The sequence below is a fragment of the Electrophorus electricus genome, chromosome 7 (assembly GCF_041902795.1).
Source record: "Electrophorus electricus isolate QZ-2024a chromosome 7, ASM4190279v1, whole genome shotgun sequence".
In the NCBI taxonomy this organism is placed as follows: domain Eukaryota; kingdom Metazoa; phylum Chordata; class Actinopteri; order Gymnotiformes; family Gymnotidae; genus Electrophorus; species Electrophorus electricus.
In genome coordinates this window covers 10,237,501-10,255,441 of record NC_137503.1, presented here as the reverse complement: position 1 = coordinate 10,255,441, position 17,941 = coordinate 10,237,501, and the positions used below count along the sequence as shown (strand labels likewise).

Below are 17,941 nucleotides of genomic sequence, written 5' to 3'. Positions count from 1 at the left end.
TATCATTGAAAAATTGACTATACTATCTAAGTTTAAGTTTATACACCATTTACTATAGCATCTATCAAATAATCAGATGAAACTAAGTAGAACTTTTTGACAGAGTGCCAAATGTTATGTCGGGCAAAACCTCAACACGGCAGATCGCCATAGCAACGCCATCCAGCCTGCGAAACACTGTGGTGAAAGTCTAATGTGGCAGTGACGTTTCTTGTCTACAGCCCTCATCACGTTTTAGGGGAGGAGCCATGAACTGGGAGACTTTGGAGAAAAATCTGTTGACATCGGCAAAGCGTCTGGAAATGGGACGGAAATCCACATTCTGACAGGACGGTGTGTCTGAATGGGAGCTGGGTTACACTGCTATCCAGCGTGACTGATGAGACAGGGCACACAAACACTCACCTTCAAAAACTTGTACAGGAGAAAGGTGAACCAGTTAGTCAGCATCTTCTCTGCCACAGACTCCGTTCTGGGGGGGGGGTATATTGCAGATAGAAGGGGCAAGAAGGGGAACAGAGGCAGGGGTGGAGCAGGATGGGAGAGCAAGAGACGTTTATGAACATTTTGCTCTTCTTTAATCATATGACACAAAAAAAACCCCCAAAAAACAACCCCACACCTTTAAGACTGGGTGTCTCTCAATGTGATTTCAGTGTGACTGCCTGAGCGACTGAGATTGTGAGCATGTGTAATACCACTCTGCCAGCAGCGTGCTAAAGCCTGATGACGGAGGCAGCACCGGCACCGGAGCAGAGCTTCATGGCGCACGCACACAAATGAATCAGTAATAATAGCGAACCAGTTCCTCATTTTCCCTCTCCTCAAAGCGAACCACCAATCTTCATTAGGACAATGCGCCAATTAGAATGAACTCTGTAACTTCTCTAGTTGAAAAACCTGCTGCATAATAACAACCTTTGCAAAAGTCCCGTGGAATGGAGGTAATTAAGAGGCAGGATAATTAGCGGACTTTATTAGCGCTAATCTTTTAACCATGTGGGGTGGGGGGGTGGGGGTAAGTGTTTGTTTTTTTCCTTCTCTCCTTTTAATTATTCACTCTCACTGACGCTCACTCGCTCATCTGCAGACAGATGAAACACAGGGAGGAGACGAGGAGAGAGGGAGGAAAACGAGACGGCGCTATCTTTAAACGAGCATGAGGGTGAGCCTGGGGAAAGAAACAACATCAACAACAACAACAACAACAAAAGAACTGTCTACACGGCGAGAGATTTTCCGAGGAACAAGGGACTGACGGCTGAGCCTGCTGACGCGCGCGCGAGCTCAGAGATGCGGGTGCGCTTTCTCCTCTTCTGATAGGTCGACCCTCAGCCGCACCTCTGTACTCCCTGGGACAGTGACGTGCTCCGGTCGCCAAGGCTCCACCAAGTTCAGGGGGAAGTGTGCCACGCCCATCCACAAGCATGTAGAGATGTGGAGGGCTTGCAGGAGTGTGATGTCATGGGACAGAGCTGAGCTTCTGCCGTTTGATTCAGTTTGTCGTCAACAGTTGAGAGTAGGAAGGAGTGATTTCTTCTGTGCACTGTGTTTGTGCGCCCCGCACACTCGCACCTCTGCCCTTGTTCTCAACACACCACAGTATCTGTTCTCAGTATCTCCTCTCGCTCCATGAATAACTCCTCTCTCATCACCCCCACTCCCCCCCCACGCCCGCGTTCTAACCTTCTTCATTTACTGGGGCGTCTTTCTCTCCCGTTTTCTTGTTCTCTCTCTTGGGAGCTTGTGTGCTCAGGTGTGTAATACTCTCGCCCGCAAGCAGGGGAGCGGTGAGAAGGGGAGATGACGGATGCGTGCATACGCAATGGAGGAAGGAGAGAGGCGGAGACGTGGAGGCCCCACCAATCCCTCAATCATTGACAGGTTAAAGCATAACCGAGCCACCAGCTGGAAGAGTGTAGTTGCAGCCCCGCCCCCCTGCCCCAGCCCCGCCCTCTAGGCACCTGCGGAGCAGCAGCTTGGGGTGGTTCTTGCTCTCCAGGTTCTTGTCGATGAGGTCGGAGAGCAGCTGCTTCAGCACGCCCGTGGCGTACTCCATCTCGCCTTGTAGAGCGCTCATGATGAGCGAGGCCACGTTGCCACGGTCGCGCATGGAGAAGGAGCGCTGTGCCTCCAGCGTGCGGATGAACGTCAGCAGAAAGTGCTTCTTGTTTAGCAGCTGGCCGAACAGTGTCAGGGCCTTCTCCACGTTGGCTGGCGCCTGTGGGAGGGGCCGGTGGGGGGAGGGAGAGAGAGGAGAAAAGAGAGGGAGGGCGAGAGTGCAGAGGGAGGGAGAGAGAGGGAGAGCTCAGCGTCAAAATGGGAAACCATTTGGTTTTTGGACCTCGTTTTGTGTTTGTTCTAGCAGACAGTCTAAACAGGCAGTGAAAGTAACAATATCTTTGATTCTTTTTCAGAAGCGTCCAGAATGGTCATTATTCTACAGAGGTGCTTTTCACAGTTGGTTTTGTGAAGTGATGCAGGCTGAGGATGTCTGGCGAATAAGCAATAACATTTGGCTTTGGCAGCCAGCCTCATATACCAAAGAGGCTGGGGACACTTCCACTTGTCAACATAACAAGAGACACTGTGCTTTAGTCGAATGAAATGATGTCATTAAACCAAACCTACCATGTCTATTATTTGGCACTCTGGTGCTGCTAATTGCTCAGTTCTTTCTGGTAACCAATTAGTGCATCCCTCCCATACAACAAACATTCTAGCTGCATAAATAATGAATAACCTGGGTTATTAACTGTGTGTACTAACAAACCAAAGAACGGTAAAAGAATGGTGCAGAATACGTGAATGCAAACCTGGACGGCATAACATTTTAAAATGCCTGCTAATTGGCCTGTGGTTTCTGCTAGTCAGGTTTTTGGGAAATAATTACTCGGTGAGTTGCAACGATGGTTGCGGACCACTACAATGGGTGCGACAAGCGTGGACCAATCAGTGCATGCCTACTCAATACTGAGCTCACGTTTCACTTAATAGAATTCAGACCCAGTGAAAAAGAGCCACGTTATCATCCGGCTTGGTGCCTTGTGGCTTAGGCCAAGTAGGTTGGAACGCCAGGCAGATCTGCATTCAGTTCGGTGTGAAGGCACACTTTAAAAAGGCCTAAAACCACACTGATGGAGGTTCTACAAGACTATCCATTTTATATTCCTCATTCTGCTTTGCAGAAAACATCTTAAAACCTCACATACACAAGAGAATACACATACACACACAGCTGCCCTATTCCAGATTTTCATAACTGCAGAGCAGAATAAAACACTGCTATCTCTTAGAAAGCTTTTAAGCAGAAATATGCATCTGGGTCTCTGGTGAGGGCAGGACTGCAACTCAGACTAACAGCATAATAAGAAATTGATCCATATAACACAAGAGCTGATTCCACCAGAGATATGAAGATAAATCCAATGCAACACATTCACTCTACCAATTATGTAGCTGCGTGTGTGTGTGTGTGTGTGTGCGCGTGTGTGTGTGTGTGTGTGCACGTGTTGAATTTCAATATCAAATGTGTCACATCATGAGAAGTCGTTTGAAAAAAGTGTGTGTGCACGTGCGCACACACACACACACACACACACACACACACACACACACACACACACACACACACACACACACATTACCTCCATCTCCTTGAGCACGGGGTGGTCCTCTATCCCTGGGAAGAGCACTCTCATGGCATAGGTGCGGTAGTCCAGGAATGGAATTCCTGCTCCGTCTAGCTCCTGAGTCAGTTCGTGGATATCAGTCTGCAGCTCGGCAAACGCTGAAGGCACAAAGACACAGGCCGGGTTCAAGATACCTCCGGAAGAGAAACCCAGCACCCATGACACTCTGACCGGCACGCTGACCAACGGCTGACGGGACTTTCACGGCTGGCCCGCAGTGAATCGACTCCAATTTTGCGCAAGGGTAACCAGCGAAGCGCGAATAAGGTCCTTCAGGGTAGTGAGAAGAGGAGCATGATGTTTACTCTGCCAATTAACATCACAGACGCTAACAGCACAGCCTCCTGTCAGGGTGCATGCGCCTTCTTTAGGAAGCTGCAGCAGATGCCTGTTTGCGGGGAGCAGAGGCCCTTGGGGGGTGGGGGGTGTTTGACAGGCGGGAGATGCGGGCAGCAGCGTGCTGGTCTGTTTCAGGCACCGCAGGGCAGCCAGGGGGAAGAGTTTAGCGGGCCGGCACGTCAACCTTTGACATGCTGTCTGGACAGGAGAGGTGAGTTGTGGGTTATCAACAGGCCTGAGACTCCACTAACAGCACGAGAGGGAGGGAGGCTCTCACATGTTTACTTTTTAGCTGACCGAATCAGGGCTAAATTACATATTTACTTTCAATGCTGCCAAAATCAATGAATGGCTAAAAGAACAAAGCAGAATGCATGATCTCAAGGAAATGAACGTAATGACGCGGCTAAATCTATGAAGAACAATTGGGAGTCAGAAAACGCACGTAAGTGCAGAAGAAATAAGAAGACTTAACAGGGTGAGTAAGCAGTTTGAAAAAACCCACAGGCACACTGTCCAAACATTTCTGTCTCCCACCGGAGAGAGACAAAAAGGTTCCTCTTCCTCCTGGGCTTTAGGCAACAGCCGAGTGGAGCAAAGGGGAAAAAGATCTCTTCTCCCCTGGGTCTGTGCTCTGAGGTCATTTCTGCTCCTATCTCTTGACCTCGGGCTCCTTCTTCTCCTATCCATCTCTTTTGTCCACTCTTCCATCCCTCATGCCTGTTTGTGTGTGTGTGTGTGCGCGCGCACGCCTGATCTTGGGACTGGGAAACGGGCGAGGGCAGTGCATCGGAACAGACACACACACACACACATGGAGGTGAGGGTTCTGAGCATTACGGTCAATAGGACCACAAGCATAATATGGTGTGCCACGTAAGAGAGACTTGATGCCACCAGAGAACCACAAGTCATCATGTGATGCCTTCTTAAGATCACATCAAGCTGATGTAAGCAACTTTTTTTAAAGAACAGTTTATATCCTGGTAGAAATCACTAAAATTAGATGCTCCGGAAAAAAAAAAAATGCATGCCTGTGCAACTTGTCATCCTTGACCCAATGTTAGTACTGAGCAGTGCATATGCCCAGAGGGGAAGGAGAGAGCGCGAGAGCAAAGGAGAGAGCGCGAAAGAGAGTGCGACAGAGAGCGCGAGAGAGACAGAAAGAGAGCACAAGAGAGACAGAGGCAGGAGTGTGCGAGAGCAACCGAGAGAGAGCATGCGAGAGAGCTCCAGAGAGTGTGAGATAGAGTGAGAGCTTGAGAAAGAGAGAGATCCAGAGAGAGAGTGCGAGAGAGAGAGAGTTCCAGAGTGTGAGAGAGAGTGAGACAGAGATCCAGACAAAGAGAATGTGAGAGAGTGATCCAGAGAGTGAAAGAGAAAGATCCAAAGAGAGAGAGAGAGAGAGAGAGAGATCTAGAGAGAGAGAGATCCAGAGAGAGAGCGAGAGAGAGAGAGAGAGATAGTGAGAGTGAGAGATGCAGGGGCTGCCATACCCTCCTTGCACTCCAGGGCCACTCGGGACTCCAGGTTGTCCATCTGCAGCTGTAGCCGTTTGAGTGTGCGGTCTGCGTCGCGCGACTTGCGCTTGTATGCAATGAGGACGACGATGATGACGAGAAGGAGGAGGCCTCCACCTCCACCAATGCCGATGATGGCAGGTAGGGTGAGCAGGCTGTCCGAGTAGATCTGCAGTGTGCCGGGGGAATACTCAAAACCTCCAACACGCACCTGCACCAAACACACCCACACACACCTGTGTCTTACTGATAAACAATAGCTGGAAACAGGAATGCATGCATGCTTTCTACATGCGTCAGGTGTGGCATCGCCCCCGTTTTCAGTGTTTCTGCCTAATGTCTCTGTTGAGCGTTCTGGAGTAAGTGCCTGTTAACAGCTGTAATTACCAGGAACACAGACTAAAGCTTTTCCCATTAAACCCACTAAGACCTCACACCTCCATACTGTGCACATCAATTAAACAGCCCCAACCACAGAAGCCTATATTAGGTATAGCACTAGTGCATCCTAACTGTGTTGTAGTTCACAGTCCTTTAAAAAAAACAACAAAACAAAACCCCCCCCCAAACAGGTAGTTCATATATAAATGAACACACAGAACCAAATGCAGTCAATTATTGCTTGAACACCATGCAATATATGACTAAACTGGCTAGTGTGAGATCAGCAGACATTGAGGTGTGTCCCTAAGGCTAACAGTGCTAAGCAAATTCTTACACGCTATTTAAGCTGTGTGGATGAGAGGGAGAAAGGGAGAAATGAAGAGAGAAAGAGAAAGAGAGAGAGAGAGAGAGAGAGAGAGAGAGAGAGAGAGAGAAAACAGCATGGGAGGTGAAAGGAGAGAAAAAGCATGCTAGCTGATCAGCTATTTCACACAGTATATATAGGTCAGAATATATAGGTCGAGGACAAACATCTGGGCCTGCGTGTCTCAGGGGGTGTCTTTTTTGTTCACTCTTACTGCTCCACTCTCGCTCTTGCTCCTCTCTTTCTCGCTCTCCTCAACTTTTTTCTTTTTTTCTTCACACAAGGAGAGCAGACAGCTTGGGAAAAATTGCAGCATGCTATTCTCTTACAACTTATGAAGCAAATCAATGTATGGAGATCATGCGTGGAGGCGGCCATCTCCATCTTAAGAGTGCAATACACCGTAAAAATAGATCAGCCTGTCTGAAAGTCCACTAATCATAACGGGCTGTAAACAAAACTCAACCTCACAACGAACCACTGCAGACAAAGAATGGCCCAACCACTCAGAATGCACGCAGGCAAACTGAAAATGAAGATGAGGTTGAACAGTAGGAAACAACAATGAAGGAAGCGTTCAAATACGTCATAGAGGGGACAGAAAGTTAGGGTGCCAGAAAAGAGTGAGGGGGGGCAGGTCATTTAGGTAAAACGCATGGCAACCACTGTAGCCAAAATCACCTCCCATTTGCGCCAGGAACACATCTAAGTACACCATTCTTCACGTCCTGAGCTTTAGATCATCATCATCTAACAAAAGAGGCTGATGTGATGTAAAATTAGAATGGCCCCTCACAAAGGAGAACTAGGGAGTATTCTGATGGGGTAGCATGGAAAAATAATACACCTACATCAATCCCGTACACCAGTGTATTATATTTCTGATGTACCATGCAGGTTATGAAGTACAGTTTGGAGATGTTTCATCCAGTGACATGGACAACACAGCTGAGTAATTCCAGGCTGTGTGAAGCCGCTTCTTTTACGAGCCTAGCCCTGAGCCAATTTGTGCATCTGCACTATCTATTCCAAATTTGCTTTAATGTAAACGAAGAGAAGAAATATGATCAAATTGTACCCCGAAGCATCGTGCTGGGAACGGCCTGAGGGGAGAGGACGGGGGGGGGGTGTTTTGGGGGGTGGTTGAGGACGCTGGGAGCGGCGAGAGGCGTGGTGAGAGCATGCCGGCGGGGCAAACCCACCGTCACTTTGTGCTGCCCTGTGAGGTTGGGCCATTCGCACAGCAGCTGAGTCTCGGAGACAGTCAGCACGCACGGCTCGTCTCCTATCAGGACAGTGTAGTTCAGCCTGGCGTTCCCAGCAGCCGACGGGATAAGGTTCCTCCCCTAAAACACACACACACAAACACGCGCGCTTATGAAGGCATTGCAACATTTATTATGAAACGCAGCAAATGACAGATGTGCAGAGTAAAGTAAGCAGTCAGACACAGATTTTGTACACCTTTGAGTTTCAGGTCAGGGCACAGCAGGTGTTGAAGCAGATGCATCTCTGAACTAAAACAGTCCAGCACCTCGCCAGCCGCCACGTGTTCATACCAGCACAGGGTAACCTACTTAATCACCACGTTCCTTCATTGCTTTTGCAGTCTTTGGATCGATCGATCGATATTGAATGATGACAACTCACTAGCTACTGCTGTGGGTTTAGCTCGTGCTTAGTAAGAATGAGAATGAAGGCACTTGTGCACTACAGTGGATATCATTCCTATTGGCCAACGTAATGCAGGCCAGTCGTTATGCGTGACACCTTTTTTCCTTTTTAAGCTCAGCAGTGTATTTGTTGCAGAGCACACTGCAGTCACTGATGCCATTTACTGCCTACATATATGCTATGGATATAGAGGTGGCTAATCGCATGGAGTCCAACACACATGAGGCACTGCAACAGTGCAGCACCAACACAGAAGCACATTTTCACTGTCTCTTTCTCTCTCTCCTTCTCTGTCTCATGGATACAGTCAGCTTGCCAATATCCAATATCCTTGGCTCTCCAGGGGGCTTATGGGAAAGCAGGCCTCGGGGCAGAATCTACCAGAAAGGTTTGCATGGCAGTGTGTGCAGAGATAGTTACCACCGGAGGGGATCCAATTAAACGTGTAAATAAAAGCCAGAAATAGCGACATGTGCATGCACACACACAACCCCATACATACATACATACACACACACACACACACACACACACACACACACACACACACACACACACACACACATGCATATATTAATTTATACACACACACACACACACACACACACACACCCCTCATGTATTACCCTGGAGGCCTTGACGAAGTGGAGAAAAATTAATTGCACGGAAAATCTGATGCACATCTAATTTATCTGCAATTATTTAATGGAATTGGGTTGATTTGCTGCTCTTCTGTTCGGTGTGGGGCGAGAGGGGGTGCCTGTGCTTGGCAGGAAGGCAGTAATCAAACAAGCTTTCATTATCAAGTTTGATTTAACTAGAGAAAGTTGGTTATGGATGTCATGGTGTTACTTGCTATGGTATTTACTTTTGAATTGGCTCAGGGAAGGGGGGGGGGGGGGGGGGGGGGAAACAACATTTCTATTAAAAGCACCACTACTGGTTTTCAAATAAAGAGCTTAGAGGTTGAAGCAGGGAGACGGGGGAGGGGGGAGGGAGGTGTGTTCCTGCTGAGGAGATGAGCCAAAGCACGGGCAAACCGGAAGGCAAGCCGTACACAGATGCAGAGAGTAAGCAGTCCTTTAGATGCTATCAGTGGTGGCGAAGGACACTAAGGTTTGCAATGCCAGATTCCGAAAAAACATCTGAAGGGCTTCGTGTCTAATGCCATCTTCAGAGACATTCTACTAATGAACTAATGGATTAGCCACCACTGATAAGGGCCGTGGCTTGAGTGCTTGATGTGTGTGGACGCTGTCCTGAACGAGGGCGATACTGATGTGACGAAGACGGAAGAGCCCAGATCAGCCAGCCGAGATGAAGCTCAAACGTTGGATTATGAAGGGAAAAAAACATCGCAATGAATAAAAGTTCCTTAAGAGCTGAATCAATATCATCTAATGTTCACCTGAGGTCTTAGGGAATTCTCATTTAAAATGAAGCATACTCCTCAAACTTTAGTCATTCTTTGTTACTTTTTTTTTTTTTTTAATCTTAATGATTTTTTTCATCCAGCTTTAGTGTTTTTATTGAAGGCTGGCAGAAAATGCAATGTATCCAGTATTTGACTGTACAGTTATCATTGTATAGTGAAACTGTCCCTTCTTTGTGTGTATAACAATGAAGTCATATATGCACAGAACATAACTCGAGCATACAAGTGTAAGAAACACAGACGCACGCACGCACACAGACACAGATGAGCAGAGACGGACACAGAGAGACACAGATGCACGCTCCTACCTTGAGAATAAGAGGGGACCCAGGTTTCAGCTCCAGCATGGTGGGGCCAAGGGGTTCGAACACAGGGTCTGGGTAGTAGGTGAAGCTCTCATTGACTACCAGCAGTGTGCGAACATTGTCCATGATGAAGCCTATCTCATCAGGGCTGCTGCCCACTTCCAGCAAACCCCGTCCGGAGTCCGAGCCGGCCACCGACGGAGCTAAGCACACCATCACCGTGTTGTTGACCACCGTACAGTTCTACGCGGGTGGGAGAGGGGAAGAGCGAGAGTGAGAGGGTTCCGTTTAGAGAAACTGTGTGTGAGTGTGTGTGTGTGTGTGTGTGTGTGTGTGTATGCTTGCTGGGAGGAAGGTGGCAGGAGGAGAAAGGTGAGAGAGAGTAGAGTCAGTAGGTGGAGTGGAGGTGCCGCAGTGATGTGTTGGTGGTGGTGTGGTAGAAAGGTTGGCACAGCCCCATGGGCGTCCAGCAGGGGGCCTTCACCATGGAAGGCCAGACCTTCCTTCAGCGCCTGACATTTTAAAGGTTAACCTTCTAAAAGGAGATATGGCATCTCACTCGTGTGTGTGTGTGTGTGTGTGTGTGTGTGTGTGTGTGTGTGTGTGTGTATGTGTATATACACGCGTGTGAAAGTTTCACACATATGCATGCACAACACACGCACGCACATACAGACATACACACACAGATGCACACACACTTGCACAAACAAGCCAGAGGCAGGGTGTGAAAATTTTAATAACGCCGTGTGTGTCCTTCTCCTGGGGGTGTGGTATTTGGAATGTACCAAGAGGAAACTTTAGTCACAAGTGGGACTAAAGTCCCAGTCACATATGAGACAGTCCTGCACACAGATACATGAAGCTACAGTGCTGTGTGTGTGTGAGTAAAAAACACTTACATTGATGGCCTTGACCTCCCCGTACTTTGCTCTCATCTTAGGTTCCCTCACAGTGGCCAGGTTGGTGCCAGTGACCGTCAGTGGAGTCCCACCACTTGAAGAAATAAACGAGATGACGAGAGAAGGTAAAAAGAGAAAAGCTCTTTATAGCCTCCATCATCAGTTCTTTTCGACCTGTTCTTCCACTGTTATATCCCATGTTTGCTGCTGAGAACAGCAGGCTACAGACACACTCCCCTCTTCTCCCTAACCACACAAACGCCTTAGCCATTTCAAAAGCATTAAAGTCAAATTTATCTAGCAGAGCGGAGCGAGAGAGAGAGAGAGAGAGAGAGAGAGAGAGAGAGAGAGAGAGAGAGGGAACGAGAGAGGGAGTGACGAAAGCCTTCATGAATCTATTAATACATTTCATTGTAATGTCGATAATGCTTTGGCAATAGAGTAACTAAATATGGCCGTGCCTACACGGCCACCTGAACCGATGCGAAATTGAATTGCGAGCTGAAGACGAGGGCAGCAGTGCAGAGTGGCCAGCAGACACGCCCTGCGGCACACGCAGGGGCTGGATCGTCAGGGGCTAATTGGGTCCATCAGCGGCTGGTTGGGGCCGCCGCTCCTGGACGGTCAAAGGCACGGGGCCCAGCCCCGGTGCCGCGGCCTCGTGGGGGGCAGCCGGGCACGGCGGGGGCAGATGACTCGGCTGCTCTCCCTAGCCCCACTAGCAGCCTGCCGGGGCACTGCCCGCGCTGCGTGTCAATTAGACTCCGACCCACACGGGTCGCCGGAGGGGGCACTACGAAACGTCTTAATGAGTTAATTAGCCCCCAGTTACCGATAAATGTGATTAAACAGCGATTTAACATTTACTTAACCTTACGTGCATGGACGGACACACACACACACACACACACACACACACACCTTCAGCTAGGTAATTAGATGGGTAAATATAGTCCTTCATTAGGCATTAGCCTGTCCCTCACACTCTCTGGTGAGTCATATCTACTACATATATCATAGTTTAACGTGGGCGGAGGCCCAGCGAGTGTGATCATCACTGATGAGTAATGTCATTAGTAATACATGAGCCTGTAGAACACAGGGATGTGGGTTGGTCCTAATCAGGGCACAGCCTGGCTTCTGGTGGCTCACACTTGCCTTGTCCATGAAACCGGTGTCATGTGTACAGGCAGCAAGAAATGCGAGTTGTTCTGAGTCTAGTGGAGTAAACTCATTGTTTCGCTGTCAGTCAAAACCGAGCTCCAATGGGCTTATAGCAGCGGCCAATAAAAGGGGCCAAAAGAGGTTATCCCCTCAGGCTAGTGTTTTCTCACTCACTCACTCTCACGCGCACACACACACAGTTTCTCTCTACTTTACACCTTCACATTAGTTCAATACCAGCTTGTGCTCTCTCTGGCTGTAGAATGCTTGTTCTCATTTTCAGGTTGGTCGTGTGCCCCCGTTTTGGGGCACGGCCCCACCAAAAGCCATTTTTGTCTGTCAATTCTGATGTCGGTGTGATCCCTGGAGACATGGGCTTCGAGCTTTCACTTTCTCGCCCTCTCTCTCCCGCTCTTACGCAAACACACTCACGGACGTATATGCACACGGGGGAATACGCTCAAGAGACAGGGCGAGCGTCTCTGGAGTGTGTGTGTGTTTGTGTTCTACAGAAGGGTGGAGCAGCATTTCAAGGCTTTGCCCTCAAGTGCAGGTTACGCATGTCCTCGCTCACTCTCCACGCGCCTGTTCGGCTCTGTGGAAGCAGCGCTGATTTACGCAGCCATCCGTCCCTTTGTCTGTCCATCTCTCTACCCGTCCCTTCTTTCGCGGGTGCGGGGGTGTGTGTACCTGGCTATGCTCCAGTCAGGCTCAATCTTCACTATGCTGGGGTCGTCCGTGTAGTTGAACTTCACCTCCGGGTTTCGGAGCTCGGCTGCGTTGATGTCCACCATGACAGGAGTGCCGCCGGTGCCCAGGCCTGCTGGAGTGATGCACACGATCTCCCTGGCGCTGCGCCTGCGTTTACACACCCCAACAAACTCTTCAGTCTGTCTTACTTAGGAGCGTATCAAACATCTTGCTACAAATGACGTGTGTGTGCGTGTGTGTGTGTGTATGTGTGTGTGGGGCCGGGTGTGTGTGTTCTATATGTCCCAGAACAGCATTGCAACCCAGTTGGGGTAAACTTTTAGGTGTGTATAATAAGTAAAGCAAAACCAAAAGCGAGACATTTTGCTCATCTTCCTGATTCAGATAAAAAGAGAGTAAGTGTGTCTCTCAGTGTGTGTGTGTGTGTGTGTGCGCGCGCGCGCGCGCGCATAGAATTCTTATACTGATTCTCGTGCACTGTGTTACCCAGGCAACCATTTTCACAACAAGCAGCTGAGAAGCCCACAGAGTTCTGCACATATTTTGACAAGACTGTTGTCACAAGCAAAGAGAGAAAGAAAATGAGTGAGCATGGAGAGGGAGGCAGGGACAGACAGCGAAAGAGAGGTAGAGAGAGAGAAAGAAGGAGATAGAGTGCAAGGGGTAGAAGGCAGCAGAAGAGAGTGAAAGCAAGAGAGAGGAAGACAAAATAACATGTAGAGGGTAGATAAGCCAATGAACCCCCTTTACACACACACACACACACACACACACACACACACACACATACACACACACATACACACACACATACACACACACACACACAAACTAGCAACTCCTTAAATGTATCGGGTGGATTGTGGAGATGCAGATATGAGGTTTGTGTGTGTTTGTGCAGGGAAGGGTAAGTGTTTGGATTGTGGAAGTGTAATTAGACCACAGGAAACAGCTTCGGTTCGGATGAGATCACCTAGTGCAGATTAAATGCTAGAAACTGACGGGGCTCTGCATTGGGCAGAGGTGTCAGTAGTGGGGTCCATGGAGGAAGAGGGGAGTGCTTCCTTCCACGAGAGAGAAATGAGTGGGAGAAACGGAGTCGGTAAGAGGAGAGGAAAAGAGAGTAAAGAAGGGGGGAAAGAGAGAAAAGGAGGAGAGAACGGAGACAGGGAGAGGACGGATGGGGAGTGCTACCTCTCAAAGTGGCAGGTGTTGAGGCCAATCTTGACAACCACAGCGCTGCCTGCGTTCAGATGACTGCCATGGATAGTGATCCTTGTCCCACCAGAAAGGGGCCCACGAGAAGGCAGCACGCGCGTGAAATATGGAGACTGCACACACGCGCACACACAGTGTGAACTTCATGAGTCATCAATCCACACATGACAATATCTGCTTTAAGATCAGCCAACAAGTGTGCTCCACTCACCACAAATGTAAAGGCTTTGGGAGACACGGCCCTGTATTCGGGTAAGCAGTCTCTGACGCACACCTCCACCTGCGCCTCCTGCACCCGATAGCCTGTAGCGTCTGCCAAGCGGCACACGATCCTACACACACACACACAGAGAGAGAGAGAGAGAGAGAGAGAGAGAGAGAGAGAGAGAGAAAACATTTACATTTTAATTCCAATTCGATTTTCAATCTGACATTCACTTTGCTCCTCTATCCTGTCATGGCAGAGCGAGGGAGGGAGAGAGGGAGAAATGGAGCGAGAGATAGTGATAGCTGAGAATGTATGGATGAGTGTGAGATGTGAGAGCTGGAAGTAGCCTAAGGCCTCCACTGCTCTAATGAAAACCCATTTCAGCAGTGATGGAGCAGCAAGACGGGACACTGAGGAGAGCACAGCTAAGCTGCTCCAGTACCTCAGGGCATAGTCTCCAACACACACGCACACACCCACACTCTCACCCACACCCACACACGCATGCTCTCTCACACGCTCACTGACGCACACACAGCCACACACAACCACAAAGAAAGAACCAGCGAGCTGGACCTTCTGTTTCAAGGCATGGAGCCTCTCTGCAGGGTTAATTATCTGGGCGGAGTGTGTGTGTGTGGGTGTGAGTGGGTGGATATGTGTGTGTGTGTGTGTGTGTGTGTGTGTGTGTGTATCAGCATCTCTGTGATTAATGAAATACACCCAACCTTCCCATTATTCCCTGGGGCACCTCCTCCTCCCATCGTGGGTTATTAACTCCCCTGCCTGTCCTCTCCACAGGTGGTCACGACAACCGCTCCCACGGCGACGTGCATCTCTACATTGCAATTCCAAGGGGGGGTTACACTATGACAATTCAGCAATAAAGGCTGTTCCTGTTTGACTCATGTTTGTGGTTTTGTGAATGCCTGCAAGATGTTTGATTTATGTAAGGGTAAACTCAGTTACATAATCAAACTGCAGGACGAAATGAAGTGTGAATGGAAGGGGTGTGTGTGTGTGTGTGTGTGTGTGTTGGGGGAGAGAGCAGGGGAGGTTCATAAATATGATCTTAAACCATGAGTTTTCCTTCAAATGAATTTCAGAGATCCAGTGAGTTTACAGAAACCTCTTGTACACAATCCTTTTCACTCACTCACTTACAAGCACATGCACGCACAGCGTATAACTTCACTTTCATTTAAAAGTACTGGTCTTAACAGGACACCATAAGGGGTAGTGCAGCTCCCAGCAGGCCCATCTCAGACCACAGTTGCTGCGAAACCACAGTGACCTTTAACCCCTTGCCCCATCTCGCCGGGCCACATCACAGCAGGCTGAGACTGAACGTTCCCATGTTTATGGCACATACTTATAGCATTTTTGCACATGGGTCGTTTTAGGATTCAAAGGCTGTTGAATCATGGTTTCTTTTGCATATGTGAACAAGTTCAACAAAACTCAGACGCCCCCTAAACGGTCACCAAAACAAATGGGACTTGGGCCGCCTCCTGAGGTGGTCTTTGTACGGTTCGCGTGCGGCTCTGCATGCACTGTGAATACAAAGAGGCCCCAAGCCGTACTGCAGTTTTATTCACAGCGAACCTCAAGGTTTGCTATATACTACGACAATCTTTGTGACAACAATGCCTGCACGTGGAATTGGGTATTTCTGCCATAAAAATGTGCCTTCTATGGTTTTGTCTCCTTAAGTTTTTAAAAAACCTTTTTGGTATTTTGCCAGTTAGGTCATGTATGTACTGGTTCTTCTTCATCATTTGAGGATATTGGCATGAAAAGTGATTGCCTTGAATACACAACTCACAGATGGGGTCAGTTCTGAAGGAGTTGTGAGGTGAATGTGCGCTCTGAGATCTCATCAGTGCTAAAGGGGATCGGAAAGGCGACTTCTTAAAGTGCACTTGCATTGTGAAAATAAAATCACCTGAGGTTCACGTTAACAGAACCAAGTTCTGTTTATTCGGGAAGAAGTCTATGTGAAAACACCCTTAACTGTGTGACAGACAGACAGAAAGAGAGAAGGAAATGGTTAGAGTGTATACTCACTGCTCAGCGCTGATGTACTCATCCTCTATAGGCTGGCAGGCCACCTTGCCGATTCGGACGCCGTTTTGGATGTCTCGGAACTGCAGGCCCAGGTTTTCTCCAGCAATGGTGAGGCGGGTGCCGCCCTGCCGCGGGCCCGTCTCCGGGGACAGCTGCATCACCAGACCAAACGATTGGAACAATGAGCCAGTGGCCCTGCGCCTCAACTATGAGCCCTCCCCCCGGCACCCCCACCCAAAGTTAGCTCAGTTCCTGCCTTCAGTTCCTGAATACACGGCTTCTCATCCATTCTCTCACCTGCCGTAACTACCGCCTCAGAACCTGTGAGGATGTCAGTGTGGCAGAACAGAAATCGGGATGGTGAGGAAGGGAGGGGGGGGGGGTATGTGTAAGTAAATGTGGTGTGAGACAAGGGGTTGGAAACCTGGAATGTGGGCGTTGAATCAGGGGCTGTGGGTGTTCTAAGTGTTATAAGATCTGAGAGAAGTTCATCAGTTGATAATCACACTTACCAACAACCTCAGGAGAAAAGAAAAATCAGAACACAAACAGCTTCTCACAGCGGAGAGGAGAGGAGAGGAGAAAGGACGAGAGGGAAGGGGAGGAGAAGAGAGGTGAGGTTGTGGATCTTCTAACGGAAAGATCCTCAAAGCCAAGCCAATGATCTCCAGTAAATTCCCTCTCCTGCGCCTAATCAAATTAACACGTAATCCATCAACTAACAGCACAGTGCTGCAGACCGCTACACACAGAACAATGGAGCAGTTTAATAGGCAGGAACTGAGGGATTTTTCAGTGAATAAATATTCCACCAGTTAATATTTAATTAGTGGGAGAATGGATAAGCAAGTAAATCCTTAAGCACAAAGAGGAAGTATGTAGGACCACGAGGAAGAGAATCAGGCTCAACAGAAACATGGCTCACTGCAAAGCTTGAGAAAATGAACAGTCTGTGGTTGAAATGTATGCATAAAATACACACACACACACACACACACACACACACACACACACACACACACACACACACAGCATGTCTGACAGATATATGACAAGCTACGGTGCATCAGTGTGAACAATCAGTGGTCGATTAGGACAGTAACAATGACCTATGCGTCCAGCTAAGCAACCATCACCTGGCAACTGTCACACACAGCAACAGATGGCCCAGGGCCCACACCCCAAATCCTGACAGTTAGCCACATGGGCTGCTTGTTCCTGGCATGCACGCATGCGCACACACACACCCACATAGGCATGCACGCATGCATAAATACAAGCACCTTAAGGACACACACACACACGCTTGCATGCGCAGACACACGCATGCACTGGCACACAAGCACACGCAAGCACAGACACACCTGCACAGGCGTTCACAGACATGCGCTTGCGTGTGGGTGGGTGGGTGCGTCTTTGGCCCTCACCTTTGTGATGCGCGGGTGTGTGCAGCGGCTGTTGCCGGCCGAGGCGTGCATCCAGGTGTGCTCGGGTGGCGTGCACTCCTGCCGGAGCGAGCACTTCCTGTCGTGCACGCACCAGCCACACTCGAAGCGTGGGTCTGCCTTCAGGCACATGCCACAGCTGTCCCTCAGAGCGTAGCACTTGTACAAGTGGGCTGCACACACAGCAGGGCATGAGACACCTGCGCACACTCTTGCAGGACCCACAGGCTCGCAGCCGGGGCCTGGCCACTGTTCAGGGTGAGACGTTCCGGGATGCCCACTGAGCCACAAAGTTACCTTTTATGTTGTAGGGGTTGTCGATGACAAAGTTCCCGTTCCAAACCACAGAGAGGTCCACAGGCAGATCACTGATGTCATTGCCCTCGTAGTTGTACTGTAAAACAAGATGGATTTGTTCAAGCAGACGTATGCGGACATCCGGATTCCTACTGACGTAGTCCAACAGCCGGAGCCGGGCATTGATGGCAAATCTCCACCAACGCTATGCGGAGA

At 49.1% G+C, this 17,941-nt stretch overlaps 1 protein-coding gene across 1 annotated transcript in view; it reads right to left on the bottom strand.

The window, feature by feature from the left end:
• Positions 1-17,941, bottom strand: part of plxna1b (plexin A1b) — a 119,293-nt gene that overhangs the window by 10,855 nt on the left and 90,497 nt on the right. The window contains exons 11-23 of the mRNA XM_035524095.2: positions 17,726-17,822; positions 17,411-17,601; positions 15,984-16,135; positions 13,920-14,040; positions 13,685-13,821; positions 12,470-12,637; positions 10,616-10,709; positions 9,717-9,956; positions 7,502-7,645; positions 5,528-5,762; positions 3,648-3,790; positions 1,965-2,221; positions 406-472 (exon numbers count right to left, since the gene is read on the bottom strand). Coding sequence (XP_035379988.2) covers positions 406-472; positions 1,965-2,221; positions 3,648-3,790; positions 5,528-5,762; positions 7,502-7,645; positions 9,717-9,956; positions 10,616-10,709; positions 12,470-12,637; positions 13,685-13,821; positions 13,920-14,040; positions 15,984-16,135; positions 17,411-17,601; positions 17,726-17,822 — 2,046 coding nt within the window. The remainder of the gene's footprint in view (positions 1-405; positions 473-1,964; positions 2,222-3,647; positions 3,791-5,527; positions 5,763-7,501; positions 7,646-9,716; positions 9,957-10,615; positions 10,710-12,469; positions 12,638-13,684; positions 13,822-13,919; positions 14,041-15,983; positions 16,136-17,410; positions 17,602-17,725; positions 17,823-17,941) is intronic.